General features: G+C 41.0%; 2 protein-coding genes across 2 annotated transcripts in view; both read left to right on the top strand.

The window, feature by feature from the left end:
* The window catches only part of LOC109466607 (neuropeptide FF receptor 2-like), a 62,755-nt gene extending 61,819 nt beyond the window's left edge, over window positions 1-936 (top strand). The window contains exon 4 of the mRNA XM_019764339.1: window positions 736-936. Within this exon, the coding sequence (XP_019619898.1) occupies window positions 736-936 (201 nt within the window). The remainder of the gene's footprint in view (window positions 1-735) is intronic.
* An 8,606-nt stretch (window positions 937-9,542) lies between these two features.
* LOC109466606 (neuropeptide FF receptor 2-like) lies at window positions 9,543-22,579 on the top strand. The gene is made up of 4 exons (XM_019764338.1): window positions 9,543-9,729; window positions 18,748-18,847; window positions 20,995-21,340; window positions 22,232-22,579. The coding sequence occupies exons 1-4, from the start codon at window positions 9,543-9,545 to the stop codon at window positions 22,577-22,579; spliced, it is 981 nt and encodes a 326-aa protein (XP_019619897.1).
* Window positions 22,580-25,069: the final 2,490 nt, after the last annotated feature.

The following is a 25,069-nucleotide window of genomic DNA, read 5'->3' as shown; positions in this document are numbered from 1 at the left end:
CACACCTTCTCTGTGTATCACGACCATCCGCGTAAGTAAGGGATCTGCATAGCTTACATATGAAAACCCAAACCATTTCTCGGTCATTCACTTCGTTATAAATAGAATGGCATAATTGTTTAAGTTATTATGGTATTAACGTGACATTTGCAGTTTTAAAAAAAATCAGGAGAAGTAAAAAATTGGTTTGAAGGCATGAAATCGACAAAATTGTCGAATTAGTCTCAACAAAATGAGATTTCTATTAAAAATCATGTCACATAAAACATTAGGAAGTGAGGGAAGTTATAGTTGGGAAACTTTGTATTGTTTTTGGTGTAAAATTATCAATCCTGTTACTTTGGTTGTTTTGTTATTGTTACATTCTGTAGCCTGCCGCACTCTTTGTACGATTCAAAAGTCTTATTTCGATAAATTATCATGATTGTTATTCATTTGATGGGGTTTTGTAGCCTGGGTTCCATCCTGGTTAGTTTACGTCCGACTGTGGGAGCGGACGTAAACTAACCAGGATGGTTAAGGGGTTTTGTATACCTCTTGCTATTTTTTTTTTTGTTGGCAAGTGTGCTATGCATATTTTGTTGGTTGTTTTTCTACTATGAAAGAATAATAAAAACATGTCGAATGCGGACGGTTACATCTAACGTCGGCGCCACAAATGCGCGCAGGGCAAGGGCCTAGGGAAAGGAACAAAGCTGTCAGTACTAACGAATTTATGTGTTTGTTGCCACAAAGAATTTCGGTTTCAATCGACCATCAGGTCGAGTGCCGACTTTGGTCGGCGGATCCGCCGGAAGTCTCGGCACCGCAAAGAAACGCACGGCGGCTCGCGGCACCGCAAAGAAACGCACGGCGGCTCGCGGCACCGCAAAGAAACGCACGGCGGCTCGGGGCATCGCAAAGGGGCGCGTGGCTACTCTCCAAGGACGGATTTAGGCTTTGGCATAGTCTCCACCAGACACCTTTGCAGGCAGGCAAGCTGGACCCTCTATGGCCGGCCAACTCCTCTGGCCAATGATGTTCCCCTTAAACAATTTCTACTATTATTCAGCCTGCAAAGGAGTCTGGTGGAGACTAGCTTTGGCTTACTTTTGGGGTGTTTGGGCGTTTTTATCGGGATCTCTCTTTTTTTTTGGCACTGGTATCTTTTTTAACACCAGCCCAACTTCTGCCCGATCTATTCAAGACAGGTGACGAGCCAGGAGGAACCCGCCATAAGGCTCAAAGGTCCACTTTTTGGTCCACTTTTTTTATCTAAAGGTCCAAGATTTCTCTTTAGATGGACTGATTCGGATCACCAGTGGGCCTGGAATCGTAGAAAAACTGCCTAATACGTCATTAAATAAAGGTTATCTCTGTTTTTTTTCTCTGAAATCCTCTCAAAAACGCAGGAAATGGCATTTCAGAAGCTTCATTTTTCAAAATTTCCCGAGGGAGCATACCCTCGGACCCCCCTAGAAACCTCGGGGGTCTCTGGTCTGGTGCAACTCTTCAAACACGTTATTTACTAATTACTATTGTTATTTATTTATTTACAATTTGATTTGTTACCGTTATCATATTGATCGTTTTTTTTTCAATTACTTATTGTTATTTATTATTACCATTTGATTTGTTACCATTATTATAGTTGTCAATCAATTTAGTCGGGGGAAGATCACGGACAAGCCATTATGGCTTCTTATCTTTCCCCTGCGTATCCTATTTTATTGTAATATGGTCTTTTTACGTTTTTATGTTTATGTTCTTTTTTCTCTCTGATTATATGCAAATAAACAAACAAACAAACAAACAAACAAACAAACACCTGCGAGTTGAACTAGACGTACTGGCTGGATTACGGCGCTCACTGGTCCCTCAAGCAGTGGGAAGACCCCCCCCCCCCTCCATTCAAAATCCTGGCTACGGGCATGAGTTTTCCTCACCGGGAGCCATCAAATTATCTTTAGGGGTAACCATTTCACCGTGCTGGGTTATCGACACGTCCAGCCAGTCAGAGCGGCATTCACAGCTCGGTAGCAAATGGTATAACTGCCGGGGAAATGGATGCAGCGCTAGCTAGCCTGACTAAGTTGATACTGCCATTTCAGCCACCAAAAGATCTGCTTGGAGATTAGCACGCGGCAAGTGGCCGGAAAGCCCGTGTCACATATTCACGACCTTCTCCCGAATTTGTTACCGAACACCAGCCGGGCAGGTTCGGCTGACGTTCTGACCAGATCTAGGCCACACCTGCCTTTTTTTACGAATCGGAACGAATTAGAGTGAATTTGACTCAAATTTGACCCCCAAACACGCTCCGAACACATTTGACTTACTCCGGAATGGTTGACTGGACTGTTCTACTGACTTAAACTGAATACCCAATCATGGCCGAATCTCCGGACCCAATCAACCTCCGACAGTTTGAGTGCATTTGGAAACATTCCGCTGGCCAGCTGCAAAGTAGCCAAATTTGCCGAACACCAGCCGACATTACGGCGACCTTCTCCCATGGTTGTGGGGCGTTCGGAAGTGTTCCGGAGGCCAAATTCGTGAATGTGTGAGACGAGCCTTTAAAGGAGGTGGTCCGTCTGTGTTATATATACACCGCATTTATTATACACATGGTAGAATATTCTCTTACACATCACAGATTCTACATACATCCTGGTTTAAGGGACACCCCAGACGCTACGTGTAGACGCAAGAGCCATAAATGGCGCAATGTTTGCTATAACTTATATAAGCCTGTTTGGTAAGCTCTCACCAGATGTAGCTCACGTCAAACGACAGACGGAGGGCAATTTCCTCACTCAATCCGGCACGTCGGTGTGTTATAGACAGAAATCACCAAAACATGTACAAGACTAAATGTCAAGGATTACGTGTACATGGAAGCACTTTGTGTTGAGGCCCTCGCAATTGTGTCACATTCTGTAACACGATCTGGATCCCAGCTGGAGGTATAATGATCATTTCCGTAGTAAAAACTCTGTTGTTTTCCTCGGCACTCAACTATGATATTTGGATATGGCATTTGAGTACAGTCCTTGCAAAAATGCCAGTTCTACATACAGTTACGTTTATACCAAAGATCATGAAAATGTAGGTATAGAAACGTCCTTGGCAGACTATAACCTACTTTTCACCCAATATCTAGTTGCCTGATGGGAAAAGGTCAATATTTCGCGCAGGCCCAGAAGCCCCATTTGAGAGCGTCCAAACCAACTGTAAACAGCCTTTTTCTTTGCATACTTGCTACTTTCTGGTATTTGAGCACGTAAATGCCAGCAAGGCCGAAGTGCCGTTATATTGGCACTATATACATGTACATGTGCAGATTTAACAGCTGGGGGGGGGTGTTTTGCTGAAACAAAATCAGGCTTTCGCGCTTGTTTTCTTTGCTGGGTAGAGCTCTAGAAGAGATGCTATGTCAGCAGGGCAACATGATATTTTTTGTTGTTGTGAACGGGGGGGGGGCAGAGGTCATTCTGGCTTTGTTATCATTGATACGATGACTTTCTGCCGATAGACAAGTAAGAATTTTGGACTAAATTGACAATTTGGAGCTCAAGCTACACTGTAAATGTGAGTTTGAACGCTCAAGTAGGTGACTTTTGACAGCTCATTTCTTGCCATTGTTTACCATATATTTAAATGGGAGCTCAAAATAGTGGTCTGTGATCTGATAGATTTTTGTCAACAATATATGTCGCCAATAAACAAGATATGAAAAACTTTATTTAACGAACACTTGTGCCTGGTATAATGTATGGTATGTTCCGTTTTTGCAATTTACGGCATATAGTTGCTCTATTGCAGCTTTTTTTAGGAAATGGGTAAAATTCTTGCGTGCGTGGATGCCATCCATATAATCAAGTCAACATGCCCTAAGATATATTTGCCGTTTTACCCGTCTCCAGCCTCGCACACTAACGCAATACGTCTGGATATATACTGCAGTTGTAAAGCGTGACGGACAAATCGCGTTGACTGATTTCTGAATGCTTTTAGTGGAGATAGAAGACCTGAGAAGGGGACTGCAGCTAATCTGCATACACATCATTTCGGTGTAAAAGTCGTAACCAACCGGCAAGTCAGTATTCAACAGGACACTGTTCATTCTGTAGGTTGATTAGGTCGGGTACCAAAAAACGGTACATAGAAGAAGATCAGAATCTTTCCAATTACCCTCTGCTTGTAGATTTAAGTACAGTAAGTGTAAGTATGTTTCACCCTACAGAAAATGCGGAATGTAGCGACACTTGGTGATCCGTGGGAGCTCATGGTCTGTGGGAGCTACATATAGCTAGCTTGTAGTCAGGGAGTACATCATACACCATGGCATTTCAACCTTCTTCAAACGGTAATACATGACTGGGAGGTAGTTTTGAGCATGTGTTTTTGGAGATGGTCAGTGCTGTCGCCTTGTAGTCTTTAAAAGGCATCCAATGTAATTCCTGGGCAGCAAAACTGGATTTTCAAAGTCAAGTTTTTGGACATTCTTTTTTTTACATTGTGGTATATATTATAAGTTTAATCAAACCTACCCCATAGGATACTGGTTTCAGTGATGCAAAAAAAAAACACGATGTCACTGAAAGAAAACGAGGCAAAATGCGATGTCACTGACGGAAACGGTTGCTTGTTTCGTATCGTACACTGGTTCTAGTTATTTATGGGTGGTACCAAAAAATATAAAGAGTGCATCACTTAGCTTGTTGTGGGGCTATTTTATACGCTTCAAGTCTGAAATGCAGCAATCTGCTAAGAAATGGCAATATTCATATTTTTTTCTCATCCAGAATGTTTACTTTTGTTTTGCCACCCAGATATTGCATTGGATGTCTTTAAGTCCAGCTGTAGACTTGGAAAAAAATCGGGAGGGTTAAATTCTGATCGATGTCCTGCAATCAGAGAAGAACACTGGAGTCAGAGCTCGAGAAGGATGGATTCTGGGCTTCTCCTAACTCAGTACCGGCCTTGAAGACGCTATTTTCTGTATGTGCTGTATTGAAAGGTTAAGACTGATTTACCGCTACTTTAAAGGCAGTAAAATGAAAGAAATCCCGGGTGACAGGCCCTGATGAGTAGCAAAATTGAGCAGTTTGTCAAAGGCAAAACAACGGTTGTCGCCAGGCCGGCCGGTGGAATTAGAAACTAATACTCCAGTCAGGATGTCTTATAATTATAAATAAGGGCATTTCATCATTTGGAGGACTCCGGCTCTTTTCATTATGCATTAAAAGGCATCTGATGTAATTTTAGGGCGGCAAGTGTGGATATTTTCTGAAAAAGGGCAATTTGTATGATATTTGATATTGACACATACTTCCCACATTAGCACATTTTCATCAGTATTTTATACTTTTGGCATTTAAAAAAGCACAGAATCAAGCACCAAGAGGAGCCCTTTATTTTCTTGATGGTACCCAAAAAAATTAACCCAGGATCCTACCAGTAACGTTTTTCCGTCACAATTTTCTGCATTTTTGCTCCATGATTGTCGATATAGGTTGAGATAGTATCGCACCAACTTAGCTTGTAAATAAGTGACTAGAATATCGACTTTCGAAACTCTCAGGTTTAAAAGTCCTAAAACTGCATCGAGCACCTTTAACCAAGCAACATACAGCCAAAGCTTTAATATCGATCATGGTGGTTGAAGATCAAAGGTTCCGCACAATACTGGCTATTCCTCGTCTTCTTCAGTCAGGATTGTTCACCAGTAATCATCTCTTTAACCTAGTTTAGGACACAAATTGGACAAACTATCCTCTTTTCATTTGACCCGCCTTGCCCCATGAATGAAATCAGTGCTGAAAATTTCATAGATCGAAGTAGACTTCGACATTCGTCTGGGGATATCTTCGCATCAGAACTAGTTTCTGACATTTATCAGCATCCAAGAAATATGGAGTTACCCAAGCCATATCGTTGTTATAGGAATAAAACTTAATTCTTATAAATATGGGCAGTATATATCAAGGTAGTGAGGTCTGTGCATTACGCATGTTATTAACGTCATGGCGGATGGCTATCTCTTTGCTGTCATTCCAAATTAGCCGCAGCGCCGACTGCAAAACGGATATTTTAAGCCCCTGTCACACATTCGCGAAATTGGTCTGACTGGCTGAAGCCGCTTTGGTTTTAACATGTTGTTAAACCTACAGTGGACCTCACTAGAAGACAGAAGAAAGATGTCTAGACTATGCATGATGTACAAAATGACTAATAAACTGGTGGATGTCCCAACTACTAAGTACCTAATACCAGCCCAGAAGAGAACAAGAAATAGCCACGCATTCAAGTACCAGAGTTATCAACCAAGGATTGAGGTGTTCAAGAATTCATTCTTTCCTAGAACTATCGCAGAGTGGAACTCACTGTCACCAAGTACAGTAGGGGCATTGTCAATAGATAGCTTTAAACAATGTCTAGAGCTAGAAGTTCAAGGGTTAGGTGTAACAAGTCGATCGGTGTAATATAGCCAGCTGCCGCCGCGCCGCGTGCCTGCGAAGCTGGTGTGTTACGCCGAAAGGCGGTTATACCGGCTATACAGATACAGATACAGATATCGTTTTCTCGTGCACTGGCCTGCCTTTGAAATCAGCAAAGAATAGCTGTAGGGGCAAGCCAGTTGTCTTAATATGTAATTAAATAAATCAAACGAATCAAAATAGTCCCTGTCACACAATCGTGAATGTATGACAGGGGCTCTAACAAATAACCTGAAGAATCATCACATGGCCACAGACACTTGTCCCCAGAGCAAGTCGCTGTGAAGATTTTATAGAGAAAGTTTATTGCAAATACATGCCCGAGGGCTAATTGCAGTTACAAACAACATAAGATTTCCCCAGGAATCTTTGAAAACCGCCAATAGGCGACATGTATATCCTGGTTAAATAAATAAACATAAAATAAATAAACAAACATAAGAAAGAAAATACAATGGTATGTAAGACTATATGCGTCCGTAACATTATACTATGTTCTACAACATACATGGTACAAGTTATAGTTTTACTGGGTTTCCACAGTTTGCTGAAGCCTGATGTCAGATCCTGCTGTGTCTCCACAATCATGTTCCCGCTGGCCGTCTCTCACAGCACTAGGTCCTGACCTGTAAACCATTGGAGAAATTACGGTTTTCCTGTAAGATACAGACCCTAGGAAATCCAGCTGGGCAACCAAGATAACCTACAGAACTGGATTTTAAAGACGTCCAATGCGATTCCCGGGTGGCAATACAAAAATATTCTGGATGAGAAATATGTATTCTAATATTGACATTTACTGCCATTTCGTAGCACATTTTTGTCATCATTACATCCTTCAAGCGTTTTGAAATACTCCCAAACAAGCTACGTGTGTAACCAGTGTGTGTAGATACTATCAGAACTCCATATAATGTACATGCGTATTCATTCTACGATGATTCGAAGGAATAAAGACTGAAGGATTGAAACGCCAAAAACGGTTCATCCGATAGAGCGAATTAAATTGATTGGAAAGGCAGCTCAGTCGGCGAGACCAATTTTCTATCAGAGTGGATCAAATAGTGCCATTAAACACGACACCTGTTGCCGCTAAAATTGCAGACTAATTTTCTTTTTCTCAATAAGCTCATTTATATAGACGCCTTGAACAACGGAGCTATACTTTCGGAACTATCTTTCATACGCACCAATTTAGTATATATAGCTAACATCTTCAAAGTAATAACAGAAAATGCTCATGATCAAGATCCGCCAACTATAACCGTTCACACGCACAATATGATGTTCTTGAAACTCCCTGGTAGTTATTTATTATTGAGTGGGCCTGCTACTCTCTACTTGGGACTGAATTGTGAGGAGCTCATAATTGGTGGGACTGAATGGCAAGAGTCTGGAGCGGCTGTCATTCGGCGCTAACTCAGGTGACCTCAATACGAGGTGCAGCTATAAAACTATAAGGTTTGGACGACTCTCATCGGGACTCTCACCCTTCTGTTTTAGATAATTATGGTGGGTTCTTTCGCGAGTGGGGTGTGGCTCTCCCTAAATCCCCTTAAACGTAACGAGGAATGTCCCGAACCGAACGTAGGTACTTATTTTCACCTAAGTCAAGTAAGAAAGTTGGGTAAAGTGCATTTCCCAAGAAAGGGCACAAGATGGGTGACATGGCAGGTTCGAATATGGCAGGATACGAATCTGGGACACCTGGTTCTGAGCAAAATACCACAGCTGTTACGCTGTGGGCATCTGCGTACCTCTGTAGTTCCACCGCCTTGCGATCGCAACATTCGTTCCGCTTCATTTGGCGAGTAGAGCTTTGTCCAAGAGCTTCGAACGGCCGTCCCGTAGACTCTCTGCTGTCCGTCTCGTGTGCGCTTCGGCTAGAGACTGTTAAGTTCAAACGTTTTGTCTTCAAAAGATTTTACTCTTACACAGGGCCCATCTGGTTTATTGAAGAAGGACCAGATCAATTACTACTTAGGATATATGAAATAACAAAGGAGTGGGACTTCTTGCGTATCAAAGTCAACACAAAATAAAAGAGCTAAAATCCGTGCTTAAAACGGCAAAGTCAGAACGCTGCGCGCTATCTTTCATAACCCGAACTTTCATAACTGCGGCAATCCATTCCCCACTGATATTATTAAATAGATTAGGCATTCTGAAAGTTACCAACGAAACAGACGGGGTATAAATGTCACTAGTTAGTTGAGTAATACGTTCCTGAACAAAAGCTTAATTTGACATCTTCTCAGAAACATGAGCAACACGCGTGTTTGGAGAACCAGGTGGAGCAGTATACTGTGTAGCATACTTCAGATTTAATGGAAAGTTCTGTAACGGGGGAAAATTGGCCATTAAAAATCTACGCCGCGACCTTTTGCAACCTGCAGTCTGCGCTGGGAGTAGATGAAAGTCTACTGGCTGAAGTAATTATGCTAAGGAAGATAGCAGACCTCGAACACCCGCCAGGTCTGTCAGATGGGTTTCATGTTTACACTGTAGTTTGGTGCTCACGTGTAGAGACCAATGGTGATACGGCTAATGAGGCCTCATTAAAACTCCTATAGAGCAAAGAAGCTGCCAATTTTGCACTTAAGGTAGAGTTGAAGACGACGCACATGTTCGTGTAGATTGTCCTTGGTACATGTATAATGGGGAAAGAATTACTATGTCCAATTATGTGTTCAACAGACTGCGCATGCTACAATGTTCGTACAATGCTCAAAGGATATTGAAAATTCATAATATTAACAACGACAACCATCTTATTATTTCCAGCACCGTGCCTGAAGCTACTACAAGGACAAGCAAGATACAAGAGCAGTTTAGAAGGCTAAGAGCTTTGGTGAGCCAGCATCTACAAGGAAGACGTACACATAAGAGAGGTGTGGACATCTAAAGGCTGTGATACATCAGTATCTATATACAATGGACATAAACAATACAAGCATGGACCTCTTCCTCCAGTCAACTGAAACCAATACTTCCTCACTACTTGATCTGAGAAAACTGCTACAGAAGGAGATGATGAGACCTTTGTGGACAGTACTACTGATGGGGTTTGCCTACTCCATCATCTTCCTGGTGTGTTTGGTTGGGAACATGATCGTGTGTGTGATGATTGTGAAGAGTAAGAGGACCAGTAGTGCCACCGACTACTTCATCTTCAACCTGGCCGTCTGCGACCTTCTTGTGGGCATCTTCTGTATACCGTTCACATTCGTCAAACACGTATTCCCAGGTAAGCCTGCTGCTTGTGTAACTTTATATCGTTTTTGCACTTTGTGGCATTGCCTTCGCAGCTCACTTAACATAACATAACCTTATTTAGACTTAGACTTAGGGGCTCCCGCGTCTCGTGACGCATGAGGCAGTCAAAGTAGCCCAGCTTCCTCTGTCAGCAGCCAGCCTCAAGGCTTCCTTCCATCTCATGCTGACTGCCTGAAGGTCTCTTTCCACTGTCTGTCGCCAGTTCGCACAGAACATAACCTACAAGACACAAAACAGCTATGATATGAATAGATCAATGAATGAATGTGTACAGCCATGTACTCTCAGGTAAGTCTGCTGCTTGTGTAACATTACCATTTTTGTACCTTGTGGCATTGCCATCACAACTCACTGAACAGAATGATACAAAATACATAACATGTTGTTGGGTCGTGTGGCGTAACGACAAATTGCTCGGCTCAGAACCAAGCGGTCCCAGTCAAATCCTGATACACCACCAATCTTTTGCCCTCGGGCAAAGCACTTAACACGGCTTTTGTATTGTCCTCTATGTTGGTGGTGGCATAAAATAAGTTGAAAACTTGAGTGGCCCGTCACTATGTCTTGTCATTAAATGTTGGAATATGAAAAAAAACACTTAACAGCGCTAGCTATGTTATAGATAAATGAATGAATTTGTACAGGCCATAAAATGTCTAACATTGGAGTAAGAAAACAACTTCGAACGGGAATAAATTCGATCGGTTGAATATACGTAGAAGAAAACATTTGGTCCAATTCTTCAGAAAAACACTTATATCTAAGTTCAAAGATAAATCAAAGTGTACTACAGGATAAATTACGTTAACAAGTTGACTGTGGTATTATCTTACCACAGGAACTACCTTGACTCATTTACATAACAGTGACACTTAGGAGTCTTTGTCATGTTCAATTGTTTTTTCCAGTTCCTTCACATATGGTGATATGTCTTTGAATATTGTTTACCTGGATGTCTATCATTCATCAACGTATTACGTAAGTTATATTTAAACCATAGTTTAAATGCCCCCCGGGACACCTGCCTGATATGTCATGATTCATTTCAGTGATCTACAGTGATCACATTAGCATCAAATTGGACTCGAGGGTAACTTTCAGTATGATGTGACGATTTCCTGTTAAGTACAGCATTGGTTTACAATGTAATCATCCATGTCGTTTTCTATCAGCCACTTCAAAATGTCACCTTCTGAAGGTGAGTTAGTTATTCCATTCGAGGGACCTAATAGTAGGTTCAACAATCACAATATTATATTCATAAGTGTTTTGCTAGAGATCTATGGAAGGGTTCCTGACTGTATGAAAGAGTTCCGTCAGATACAATTTCCTCATATTTCCTCCCAGGACCTGCTTCTATTCAACTGTTCACACGAAAATGGCAGCGTAAACGCCACCGGGTAGTACTAGTACTACGCGATATATATGACAGTGCAGTAGGTATCACTGTAACATTGGTGAATGGTTATCTGTAAAGCTCCTGTCACACATTCACGAATGTAGCCCCCGGAGCACTAGCCAAACGCCCCCCCCCCCAAACATGCTTAGGAGTAGGTCGGCGCAAATTGACGTCCGTCGGTGTACGGTGAATTCACTCGGCTGAAATATACTGCTGCGCCAGCCGGATGTTTCGACATGTTTAAAACATTCGTGGGTCGATCGGGAGGTTCGATCAAAGTTGGAAGGTGTTCGTCTGTAAGTTAAGGGAACACCATTCAACCATTCATGAGTAGCAGTGTTCGTGGCGTGCTCAGATTGTAACTCAAACTCGTTTCGATTCGTGAATATGTGACAAGGGCTTAAATCTGTCCTCAAGTGTCCCAATGTAAAGTATGTAAACTTGCGCTGTGCTGAGGTACGTTGCTGACGCACCAAGCTACCTAATTGGCAACGCATTAGGGTAGCAGAAAGGCACTTGCTTCAATCTTCAGATTGCAAATGAGTGAACCTGCTATGTTTGGAAATGCCACGCCAAGCAACCTCATGTGCAGTTGTAAGGGACATTCAGCCTCTGAACGTAACTCAGTCGTGATTCAGAGGGACGATAATGTGTTTTATTCTCGGAGTTGTTAGAAGAAATGAAAGATGCCTGTCATCTTTGTTGGTACACAATTGGCAGCTTTGAGAGGAATATTCTGGGCGGTAGATAGCTCTTGTGCTAAGAACGTGAACCCATTAACAGCTTGTCCAGGAGGGTTTGTTAAAAACTTTTCGGAGGATGATAACTCAAGCACGTGCACTGCGCCTAGTTACGTGTACGTGGTGACATAATTGGCAAGGTACATAATTGGCAAACTCATTAGTGTAGCAGAAAGGCACTTGTTTCAATCTTCAGATTGCACGCAAATGAGAGAAGCTGTTATGTTTGGAAATACCACGCTAAGCAACCACGTGTGCGGTTGTCAGGAACATTCATACTCTGAAGGCAGTCGAGTTTCAGAGGGAGGATATTTTTTTTATTCATGGTATTGTTGAAGGAAGTCTATTTCTTTACATAATGAGACTTGTACTCAAATGAGATGAATCGCTGGAGACAAGTAATTTTCCCGCATGTGACGTCAGCGCTGGGTCAAAGTTCGTGGGACGTCGGTAACGCCCCCCGTCCCGGATGAGAGAGGGTTGGTGTGCCCCGATGTAGATGGATTCTTTCACTCCTTTCGCAAAATAGTTTACTTTTCATTGTGCAATTTACCTGCTCATAGTATTTCGTTGTTGGTGCACAGGACCGCCCTGAAATGAATATGTCTCGGTTTTCATTAAATTGTTTCTGAATTAGTTCCTAAACCAGACAGAAAGTAATTACTAGTATTTCTTGTGACAGGTTTGGATTCAGTCGATCCATGTATTGTCAAATCAATGTGAGGTGTGGTGGAAAGATTAGGGCCCGATTCTGTAATCAGAGAAACCTGTAGGTCGACTGTGATGGTGCTCACGTATGCTTGACTTATCCTTTTATTTACGTAGCACGGGGCAGTAGTTGGGTAATGTTATGTGCAAACAACTCAACGTAAAGGGCTCCGAAGGGAGTGTGACATTTCTCAAACAAACCGCGGAATCGGCCTCCTACCGTGGGAGCAGGTGGAAAAAGGAGGCATATCCGATGATTTGCTTTTAAATCAATATCATAACAGATTGTCTTCATAGGTCAGAACGGAAGGGGATCTGCAGTTGAACACGTTACAAAGATCAACGGTAGAGACACATGTTCTGAAGCATGATTGCCTTTGCTAGAAGGGTATGTTTTCGCTGCTGGAGTGGATGTGGTGTGTGTCTGTATGTATGCAAACAGCATAACCCATGAAGCTGTGTTTGGATCATCATTATATTTGGTATATAGTTAGAAAATGCTTTTTACATGGTGTTTTTCAACGGTACTTCAGCTTTTTATGAATGTTTTGTTTGTATACAGCGTAATTCGAGAAGCTCTGAATGGATCTTAAAGATTACAAGGAGACAATTTCTTAAAGTACTTACATACGAGTACATATTCAAGCCAAATAAAAACACGTTTCTCTAGATATTTTTGTACACAAACACAAAAACATAAACATGAAGGAACACGACAGGTGAACCATTTTTGAACTTGACCTTCGTTTCCACAAATGCTACACTCCCATCAAATATCGTGCAGATCCAGTCTTTGTTTAAGACATCTTTCATTTAAATATTTCTTATTACAGTCACATATCTAAATTACATTTGTTATGTCATGAACAGCTTGTCATGAAAACTGATATATATTTTAATCACTGATAATACATGATTAATTTCTTACTGTAGTCAATTTACGTAACTTTTTTTCTTAACCGGTTGGCAAGTAAAGCTCTGAAACATATGACCAGATTTGGTCGGTTGGTGTTCGCGACAGACTGTGCCTACGCACTTTAGTTCACACTCTCCTGAGCAAGCACTTGAATCGATATTATTTTTAACCAGTGTGGGGAGAGTTGTGCAAACAATTAGCACTTAGGGCAAGCCTTTGTAAGGCAAACTAAGCACAGAAGGGGATTCTCTACGTCAGATGGGTAAATAAGCAGGGAACAACGTTCTCTGGAAACGTCGACATGGCCTTTTTATGACTTCCGAGATATCCTCCTGAAGAGGAGTAGGTCGGAGTAAGGTCGAGGTTGGCTACTATTCGGGGGGAATGTTCCAAACTTTATGTGCTTGGTTGGGAGTTTTGTTTGTTTGTTTGTTTGTTTGTTTGTTTGTTCATTTAGCCAGGATATACATGTCGCCTATTGTCGGTTTTCAAAGATTCCTGGGGGGGATAACCCCAACAAAACTACATGACATTACAATTATAACAAAGGATTAAAGATTAAACTAACAAAGGTCAACTATAAAATAGATAAACTTATCGTGAACAACTCATCAACAATCAAATGAAATAAGGTAACATAGAAGTAATAATAATCGTTCAGATATCAAATCATAATGGTAGATAATCAAAAGGTATGTCAACTTAAAAGTAACTAATAGTGGAGTTTGCATCTCAATGGAAAGAAATATAAATAATCAAATCAAAGAGACATGGAAAGTCAAATAATACAGAAGTAACAGAACAAGTTGACCTTGGTATAGGACATGGTTGGCTGGTATTCGGCAGAATAAGTCAGAAGAACAGAAGTTAACCAATCGGGAGTAAATCAGCAGTGTTCGAGGGTCAAATTTAACTCAAATTCGTTTCAGTTCGTATAGAAGGATAGGCGTGACATAAATCTGATTAAACTGCTCCCGAACTTCAGCCGACATTGGTCTCCTTGGGGACAATATTGAGGGAAGGTCGAGAATGAGTGACAGATTGACAGGGTACCATGGAATCACAGATATAGATGGGCTTGAACGACATAGGAGATACAGCCATTATGAGATCCTAAAATCATGAATTCTTTGAGGATGAAACCACATGAATATACATTGTACATATGCCGACAGAATGCAAATTAAAGGCATCCAATGCAATTTATGGTGGCAAGACTGGATCTTCGAAGTCAATGTTCTAGTCATTCTTTTTTGTAGTAAGTTGAATCAGTCCTCCTATCTGTGCGACAAAAATGCCTTGTCACTGAAAGAACGCAGTTGCTTGTTTTGTATCGCAGGCTGTTTCCCAGAAATAAGGAGACCTTCCTTTTAAGCTATTACAAACGCTTTAAGTATGAAATGATTACGAACATATGCTACTAAATGGCAGTAAATGTCAATATCAGACAGATTTCGTGATCCAGAATATGTTTTATTTTGCCGCCCTGAACTTCGATATTACATTGGATACTTTTAAACATATGAGTCTGACTTTCACGTGTCGTATATATATTCAGCTGGTACATACATGAGTCAGAAATATGAGAAGTCAGAAGACACCCTTCTGAAACATCGTACGTCTCGCAGGGGTATGGTTTTTACTTTCATGAATAAGCTTCAGACAGCAAAATCCCCTGGCCGCCAAGATCCACCGGGAGTGCCGTGAAGTGTTAGAATCCTGTTAGAGCGGACGGCTGGCGGATGTGTACATCGGTGGTTGATGGACGAGCTGCTTCATGCACAATTATCCACGCTATTGACCCTAGGGAGTGATTAACACTAGTGACGTATGGAAATGCCACATCTACTGGTTTCTATGAAGTGGAATGGGCAGTATTACGTATAACCAAGATAGTCTTGGATCTGGAACCCTGGTATTAAATCCAAAGGACCTGAAATTTGTTATGGGGATACTCTGGACACATGCCCACAGAAAACTATTTACTGAAAATTGTGCAAAATAGGCCCTTTTCGCTATTTCTTTTAGACAAAAATGTACATTTTTGGCTCCTGCGCCCGGATATTAAGACCAAATGACTAGAAATTTGAATCAAACTTTTGAATCACACTTTTATCATACTTGAAAAATTGTAAAAATTGGCCTTTTTGCTATTGTTGGCAAAAAATGTACGATTAAAACTGGTGACGTATGGAAATGCCACATCCACTGGTTTCTATGAAGTGGAATGGGCTGTATTACGTATAACCAAGATAGTCTTGGATCTGGAGCCCTGGTATTAAATCCAAATGACCTGAAATTTGCTATGGGGATACCTTGGACTCATGCCCACAGAACACTATTTACGCTTTTGACATACACTACTTGAAATTGTGCAAAATAGGCCTTTTTCGATATTTTTTTAGACTCCTGCTCCTGCGCCCGGATATTAAGACCAAATGACTAGAAATTTGGTGTGGGAGTGTCTTGGACACATGATTACAGAACATGAATCACACTTATCATATAATACTTAAAAATTGTAAAAATTGGACTTTTTGCTATTGTTGACCAAAAATGTACATTTTTGGCTCCTGCGCTCTAATATAAAGACCAAATGAACAGAAATTTGGTATGGGGGAACCTTGGTTAGAGCGGACGGCTGGCGGATGTGTACATCGATGGTTGATGGACGAGCTGCTTCCTCCACAATTAGCCACGCTACTGACCCTAGGGAGTGATTAACCTACACTGCATTTGATCTTAGCCAAAAGGCCGAAGATTTAACACTAGTGACGTATGGAAATGCCACATCTACTGGTTTCTATGAAGTGGAATGGGCAGTATTACGTATAACCAAGCTGAATATAGTCTTGCGTTGTCAGAAGGCAAGGACACAAGTACGTAAAGTCACCCGATGCAATTTCAGTTAACTGTGTTTTCAAAGTCAATATTTTGTCATTCTTTTAATGTAGTACGTTGGATCAACCCTACCCCACAGCATACTGATGCCTGTGAGGCAAAAATACGATATCGCCGATGAAATAGTTGCTTCGTTTGTATTGTAGGATGGTTGTAGCTATTTATGGACGGTATCCATAAAAGACGCGTAGCTTTTTGTTTGGGGGGGGGGCTATTCCAAAAGGTGCAAGTATTAAATGATGACGAAAATGGGCAAAGAAATGGCAGGAAATGTTGATGTCAGACAGACAGATTTCCGTGCGCAGAATATGTTTTTCGTTAGTTTTGCCGACCTGGAATTGCATGGGATGCCTTTAATTAAAACCTTTGTAAGGTTCAGTAATGGCGTAACGTTCTAATCAACTAATTGCATTTAGAAGGTGTAGAAAGCCTTTCAATCCATCACCTGTAATGGTGTTTTAAGGCCTGCCCTGAGGCGGTTTCCGTTGACGTTGCACAGCTTATCTGCAGTACGCATAGGACGTTAAAAGGCACGATAGAAGTCGAATCGACCACGGAATCTCGACGCCTTAAATGCCGGTATGCATAGGCACAGAACACGCCAATGTGGCTTAATTTAGCCTCATTGCGTTTCTTTATAAAGCACCTGTAAGATTGAGTGAATAGATTTTAGGTGCCGCTGCTGTATCAGGTAATGGCATCAAGTCCATGTTGACGCAGAAAAGTCTACTCTATTTCCTTTTTTTCATTAGATTCGTGTAAGTTAATAAAGGCATCCACTGCAGTTTTTAGGGCTTAAAAACCGTTTTTTTCAAAGTCAATATTCTAGTCATTTATCTACATACTAAGTTGAAACAACACTGTCCCAATGTATATCGACATTCACGGAGCGAAAATGCCACGAATTTGACGGAAAATGGTTACTGGAAGGGCCCTGTGCTGATTTGTAGGGTACCACCCACAAAATAAAGGACTCATCTTGGGGCTTGTTTCTACAGTTTTAAAAGCCCAAAGTTTGAAATACTGACACAAATGTGCTAATTTGAAGCAGTATGTGTCAATATCACAAAGACTGCCTTCTTTAGAATAATTCCAATTTTGCTTCCTTGAAATCGCATTGGATGGCTTTAAGAATAAGCAGGCACCCACTAGGGATATAAATAAACCTCTATAAAAACTACCTGTACACGAGTGATTATGAAAGCACTACGCAATGAATACAAAGGAAAATTAAACACATTTTATTAGCCAGAGTCCTCAATGTGAGACCGACAGAGACAGATTTTTTTTCAAACAGTCGCCACAATTCCCCCATCCTTCTACCATAGAAGATCACAAAACCCTCTCACAATGCAGAAAGTTGGACAATTCATTATCCACTGCCTTCAAAGAAGAAGTCAAACCCAATAATAGCAAACGTAATAGTAGTAGTATAAGTAGTTGTATATGTTCCATTGCTTTACTTTACTTTCGTTGACATTGTATAAACAATTGGCCTTCGAATTCGGGCATGGTTTTGCAAATAAAGATCAGACGTATGATTTACGTCAAGTCAATCTGATAAAAAGTTGCCCCTGTCTTTCAAAACGTCGTGAAATTATGACATCTCACTATCTACTTGTACATGTAGAACTTAGATCACCTTGAACCGGTTTTCGTCGTGTAAATGGCATGCATTAGTTCTGAGCCGCGTTAGATTTTTATATGATAAAACTTCATGATTTAAGATTTTTATATGATAAAACTCCATGATTCGGAGTTTCAACAGCATCTTTGTGTTGGTATAGTGTAAAAAAGATTAAATTATTTGATGTTCAGCTGTTTAGTTGCTACTCTTTTTGGAAAGGTGTAGTGGGTTCTCTTCTTCTTGGCTTGGCTCTAACGTCCATTTAACTACCTGTTCTATGGACGTCTCTATCCAATACTATGATTTTCATTTCTGTGAAGTGAGGAATGTTGTGTAAAGTAACCTCTCCCAGTGGCACAACACCAGGGCATGTTGATGGATTCGAACCCATGACCGACGAGTTCTAACCCAAACACCCAACCATTACAACCCCACACAAAATCCCTGTCTGAATGGATCAGCTAGTACCATTCCACCGTGTGTGTTTGTGAAGAAAAGTTACTTTCCCCTATCAAAACCAAAGTAACGTCACATACCTTATGTAGACTATCTAGATCCAGGTGTCATTCCACGTTGTAATACGGGCCATTTCCTGTCCACCGTAACATAATACAGACTTGGGGGAAATGGCGACTGGGGAAGCGGAAACTATAAGTCCGTCTGCACCTTGGTCACGGTCCATTCCTTTTCCTTCACAGTGCTATCTTTGGGACCATTCGCCTGTAAGTTCATTCCGCTGGCTCAGGGAGTTGCGGTTGGAGCGTCTGTCTTCACACTGATGGCGATTGCCTACGACAGGTGAGCTGAAATACTGTTACTTTAAGGATGAACAAGTAAAATCTGAGATTTTATACCTCCGGGCTTTTTATTGTATATTTCATATAGGGTTTTAAACAAAGTATTTGTCGAGACCGGACACCCCTCTGTGTGAGGGGTTATATACGTGGACCAGACCGAGGATAGCTTAAACACGCCAAAGGTCAACGGTCGCGACTACTTTCACGCTCAAAGGAGGGTTTGGGGGCCACCAAAAGGCACCATTTTCACGCCCGACAACACATATACAATAGAAACAAAAAGACGTGCATCATCTGCAGCCCAATAGCAAAACATATACCGAGTCTCAAAAGAATCTGTCCACCCAAACGCGAGAAACAGCTGCGAACATGAAAATCTAAATCTCTCACAAAACCCTTCCGCGGAAGGATGTCTCCTCCCCCGGAGGTAATAAAGTGGCTGTGACGGTGGAAGTTACTTAGGCGTGGTACAATTCAAGGCTAGTCAAGGGCTTGGACAGAACCAAAATTACTTCAAGTTGTTTGATGAAGCATGTTTAAACTGTAGTTACCAACACAAAGGATTGGACTTACCCAGATTTTCAACTGTATGACTACAGTCTTTGTCATTCCTTGTCAAATCCGTTTAAACTTGCTTCATAATGACTTCTACCAACACAGATGGGCTTTCAAGATAAGTTATCATAGCTATCGTCCTATCTGTACGAATATATTAACAGTGACCATGAAGTGTCTGAATCTGGTTGTGTAATGATAATCCACATTTGTATCTTCCAATGGTTTATTGCACCCTCTCTGGACACAAGGTTCTATCGTAAAGACTTAAGTTATCAATGTCACATCAGGAGAAACTGTCAGGCTTTGCCTCTGGCCTTAGACCATGTTGATGTGATTACATGGCTAACATCCGCGCGTGCTTTTTTCGTCCTACCCCCAAAAAAGGTTTTCGACCAGGCTGTAAATACGTAGATTACATAATGAGGGCAACTATTTTTTATTTTCACACTAGCATCAGTTTCGGGGTTCCCAGAAAATGAGATCCATATAATTGCAACAAAATGGCCTAAAGCAGGTCAACATGAACTGTGTTGGGATAAAAAGTGAAAACCAAGACACCAGCCCCGCACCAAGACATGGACTCCAGCATCACTACATTCAACAAGTCCGTACACACACAGACATGACTTTTGGATTTACCTTAGCATGTAAAAGACTTAGTGAAAATGCCAGGTGCGTTAACTTAAAGGTCCGTGACTTAAGTGCTGTGAAAGACGAGTCGGAGTTAATGGCCCGGACTGTGCAGCCGGGAGTTAAAACGTCGCGACGGGATTTCCAGTGCACAAATAACGGACAAAATGTTTCAGACCTGAGCTAGTCGTAAAGCCAGGAGACCTCCCCAGGGTTGCAAATGTCATGGACGCTCCATTGAACTTGACTTAATGTCATGAATATGGCAAGGCGTGCTTTTGACCTTCATGGCACGACCGTACCGGGCCCCTGGGTCAGAAAGATAACCCCGGCTTTCTGCCGAACCATCGGGCCAGAACATAAATGTCTCGAGTGAGTAAAAGTATTCCCTCATCAGACATTCACCAGGTATAGAGGCAAGTGCATCAACCAGTAAAATGTAGAAGTTTTGTGGCTGTATATTGGGAACAGATATTTTGTCTGCTTTTGCAACCGGTAACCAAGCTAGCACGTATAGTATCTAAAAGGTGAAATAGCTGAAGTAGAAAGGTAACATTTGCTACGCAAATGCATAATGTTTACATTCACCTAGTATAGCCCAACAAACCACTGCTCCGTTTATTCTTATTATTACAGTATTCAAAATCAAAGTCAAATTCATTCATAATATTATGTATGGGGAGCAGCCTCTGGAACTCTGTCCTGCTACATAATGTAACCCAACACCACAGGGTGTCTGCCACAGCAGCAGTTACCATGGTGACAGACGTCTGGTCTAGGTCATTGATCTTACTTGTTAGGAGAATAAGAAAAGGAAAAAGAAGAGAAAACAGCAAAAACAGTATGTCTTCCTTCTGCGAAGGTGAACAAAATAAAGACCATGACCACTAGAGTAGTAATAACTGTGCCATTGTCTACTTATCGGTAAATGCTTCATTGCCTTTCCTGTTCTATCACTAGGTACAGACTGGTTATTCATCCCAGTAAAAACAAGGCTCCTGTGAAGTACTGGTCCTGTATCCTGTCCGGAGTGTGGGTGTCCGCCATTTCCATCATGGTCCCACAGGCTGTGGTGCGAGCGGAAATCATCCACAACATGCTGCCAGCCCCTGGGGGCGACATCAAAGTGTGCCAGGAGTTCTGGCCTTCCTACACCCAGCAGCAAGCCTACAGCGCCGCTCTGCTGGCCTGCTGCTACCTGGGGCCGCTCGTCATCTCTGCGTGTCTGTATCTGATGGTCGCCATCACGCTTCGCAGGCGGAGGGGCACCAACAACACCATGCACGCCTCCCAGCGATTCAACAAGGTCACCAACATTCTTTTTTCCCCAAGTTTAGGCCTCACTGATTTTATTTCATGAATCATGACAAGAAGATATTAACTGGTCATGGCTAGTACATATAAACTGGTCACAACTAGTACATAGTAGATTAAAAAGTTTCTTTTAAGGCCATGTTGATTTGATTATATGGATGACATCCTCCGGGAGCCCAAAAACTGATGCGCGCGTGCGAATAAAAAAAAAGTTTTGCAAAAAAAAAAGTTCTTTTCATTATGAAATCTACGTGGACATGAGGGTTGAGCAAATGGCACAGAATATGGTTTGGCGAATAATCTAGTCTTCAAGTTCATTTCTTTACAATTTCGTCTTTTTTCGTTTGATTTTGGCATTCTACGACATTGGTATAGTTTTTATTAATTTTTTTGGAACTTATGGTATATTTTTGCTCATTTTGCAACTGTTTTGTACAATTTACAGTATGGTTGAAAACTTTTTTTTTTTTTTGGAAACGGCCGAAAATTCATGCGCGCGCGGATGTCATCCATATAATCAAATCAACATGGCCTAACTTAACATTCTTGTTCAATAATACATGTTGGCATAAGGCTATCTAGTAATGTGTATATACATATGAGTAGCTACTAGCGTACCGCAGTAGAATCAACGTTGTTTTGCAGGATTTTGTAGTCTCAGATTGTATGTTACACTTCTTTTTTCAGAGTTATAAACAGATGTAATACAGCGTGTTTTCGTAATGACTCAAGACTGGCTTTGTATCTGAGATAGACACATGGCATATTTTGCCAGGCTAGCATAAGAAATTATATCTAAAGAGTGCAGATGTGCAGCTAGCTGTATTATTGATATCTATGTTAAGTTTCAGAAAGTGAGTGTTAAGTTTTTTTTTTCTAATAGGTCACCAAGATGTTGGTGATCGTCATTGTGCTGTTCACGCTGTCGTGGATCCCACTCTACACCTGCTGGATGGTGGAAGACTTCGGCGGGCTGACTCCCCAAGAGAAACTCACACTCCACGACTACGTCTACCCCTTCGCACACTGGCTCGCCTTCTCCAACAGCTGTGTGAACCCGCTGCTTTACGGCTACTTTAACAAGAGCTTGCGCAAACGGTTTAGGGACTCTCTGGTGCGCAGATCGGACAATGAGATCACAGGGGGGAACTTATCGTTGAAAATCAAGGCCAATGTCAACAGGAAAGCCATTCTGAAATACCGTCGGAAGTCAAATAAACTTAATAAGTAAGTAAGTAAGTCAGATGGGATCATGTAGTACAATGTTAAACTTTATTCCAACACAAAGGTTCACGGGGGTCAAATTTTTAACGACCACTGTCGCCTTCATCTGGATAATTAATGACCAATCACTTCCGAACGTAAACTCGCGAGAGTTACGGTTTCAGACACGTGACCTCAGTCACACGACACTTTACAGATATGTGACGTCAGATTGATGAAGTTCTAATCCTTAATATAAGGCAAAAATACGCCCATATATAGAGAGTAGCACATGTCTTTGTTGCTAACGACAGAAGGTAATGCACTAACCAGGATGTGACCGTATATAAAATGTCTTGAACAGTCTAACACTAGACACACACATGGCCCAAACTCTAGCTTAAATTAGAGACTCTTAAATTAACAATAATCAGAAATGACCTTAACGAATTTACACACACCAGCTCTCACCCTTATGTATTTTGTACCTTGTATGTGTAAAAAATGTGAATAGATTTGATAGGATGCTGTTCAAATGATGTAAATGGTATTTTGTTATACATGTATATTTTGTATGACCCTAACCTTTTCCATCATGACCTCAATGAAAAGCGGTCTGCGCCCGATTTGAGCTTCTCATGAATAGAAAATGTTCAAACAAACTATCAAACAAATAAATAAATGAATAAATTATTTACTTTCCATACCAATACCATGATTTTGTGGAATTCTGATAAAAATTAATGTTTCTGTTGGACAAAAAGTGACGTCGTTTAGTTTAAGTTGTTACATGTCATAAGGTGGTTCTAATCTGATGAATAAGCAAGAAAAATGTTGTTTGAAATAGTCGTAAGATGGCGCTTTGCAGTTAAAATCGAGTATTTTAGTGCCTCAGTCAGTGTGTTTAGTATACAATGTGTTGCTAGATCAGATATGCGTCTGACTATAGAAAATATGGATTTTCAAGAAATTTGTGATTGTCTAATATGTGTTGTACTTTCTACAGATGAAACAACATTCCACTCTGACATAACTCAACTCATTAAGTCTGAAAGAATATTGATATTGATACTTTAATGTAGTGTTTGGTACTTTTCCATAGCTAATCAGATTGATACAACGTTGTTCTGCAATAAATTTGTGTAAATTTGTTGATTTGATTACATGGATGACATGCGCATGGATTTTCGTCCGTTTAGAAAAAAAAGTTTTCGATCGTTCTTGATCGTACAAACCTGCTGAAAAAATGAGCAAAGATATGCCATGAATTGCCAAAAAAAGATTTGGAAAGCGATACTAATATCGTCGAATGCCAAAATCAATTCCACAGGAAAAAGAGAAAATGTAAAGAAATGAAAATGAAGAGTCTATTATTCGCCCTACCATACTCTGTGTGTTTAGTCATTTGTTCAACCTTTATGACCACGTTGATTTTATAATGAAGGAAATTTTTCTGCCAAACTTTATTATTTGCGCGCTCCCATCAGTTTTGGGGTTCCCAGAGGATGTCATTCATATAATAAAATCAACATGACCTAAACGTATACGGAAACATCACAGAAAAATGATACACATCTTAGCAATTTCCATACTACACATTAAAAGGTAAAAACATAAAATAGTTTGGACTAAGCAATCATTGATACATATTTATATATCCAGGAATGCACATTTATATGACAGAGTTGCACAGATTAGAACAATGGAGGCATCTATTGAGGTAATAAATATTGAAGTAGAAACAGTGCCATTACCTACGGGTCAGTGTAATTATCACGGAAGTTCATTTGTGTTGGTAGTAATTACAGAACGATGCTAAACTTTATTCCAACACAAGGATACAGGGACTAAATGTTGAATGACCACTGTCGCCTTCATCAGGATAATTAATGTCCAGTCAGTTCCGAACGTAAACTCGCGAGAGTTTCAGACACGTGACCTTAGTCACACGAGACTTTACTGATAAGATACGTGACGTCAGCAATTGATCAAACGTGCCATAGAAGTGTATATCGTCCACCGTCTCTGTTTAGTGATGGCAGGAGTGCCCTGATATATTGCCCTGATATATATGGTCGTCTTTAGACCTCTCAGAACGTAGTCCTGCAATATGTTTGTATAAGGTGTGATTATGATAAAATAAAATACATTAGGTCTGACTAATTGGAAATGTATACGATATCAGAGTCGATTTTAATAAATTTTTCAATGTGCCATGGAAGTACATTTGTGCTGCTCTTGTTTTTACACAGTTGCATTTCATTTTCTTACCGACTTTTGGCTACTGTCAGCTGGCTAGACAGCAGTGTACTGAACTGTACTACTACTCTACACCGCACGGAGGACGTAATGGTAAAGTCTCTGTCACACATTCATGAATTTGGCCTCAGGAACACAAGCCGAAAGACTAAAGTCAAAAGCACATGCTCTGAACACTCACTCACTCACTCACTCACTCACTCACTCACTCACTCACTCACTCACTCACTCACTCACTCACTCACTCTCACTCACTCTC

Source organism: Branchiostoma belcheri, unplaced genomic scaffold (assembly GCF_001625305.1).
Source record: "Branchiostoma belcheri isolate BF01 breed outbred unplaced genomic scaffold, Haploidv18h27 scaffold17, whole genome shotgun sequence".
Classification (NCBI taxonomy): Eukaryota; Metazoa; Chordata; class Leptocardii; order Amphioxiformes; family Branchiostomatidae; genus Branchiostoma; species Branchiostoma belcheri.
Note: the sequence above shows the minus strand (reverse complement) of the source record. Positions and strands in the feature narration are given on the sequence as shown.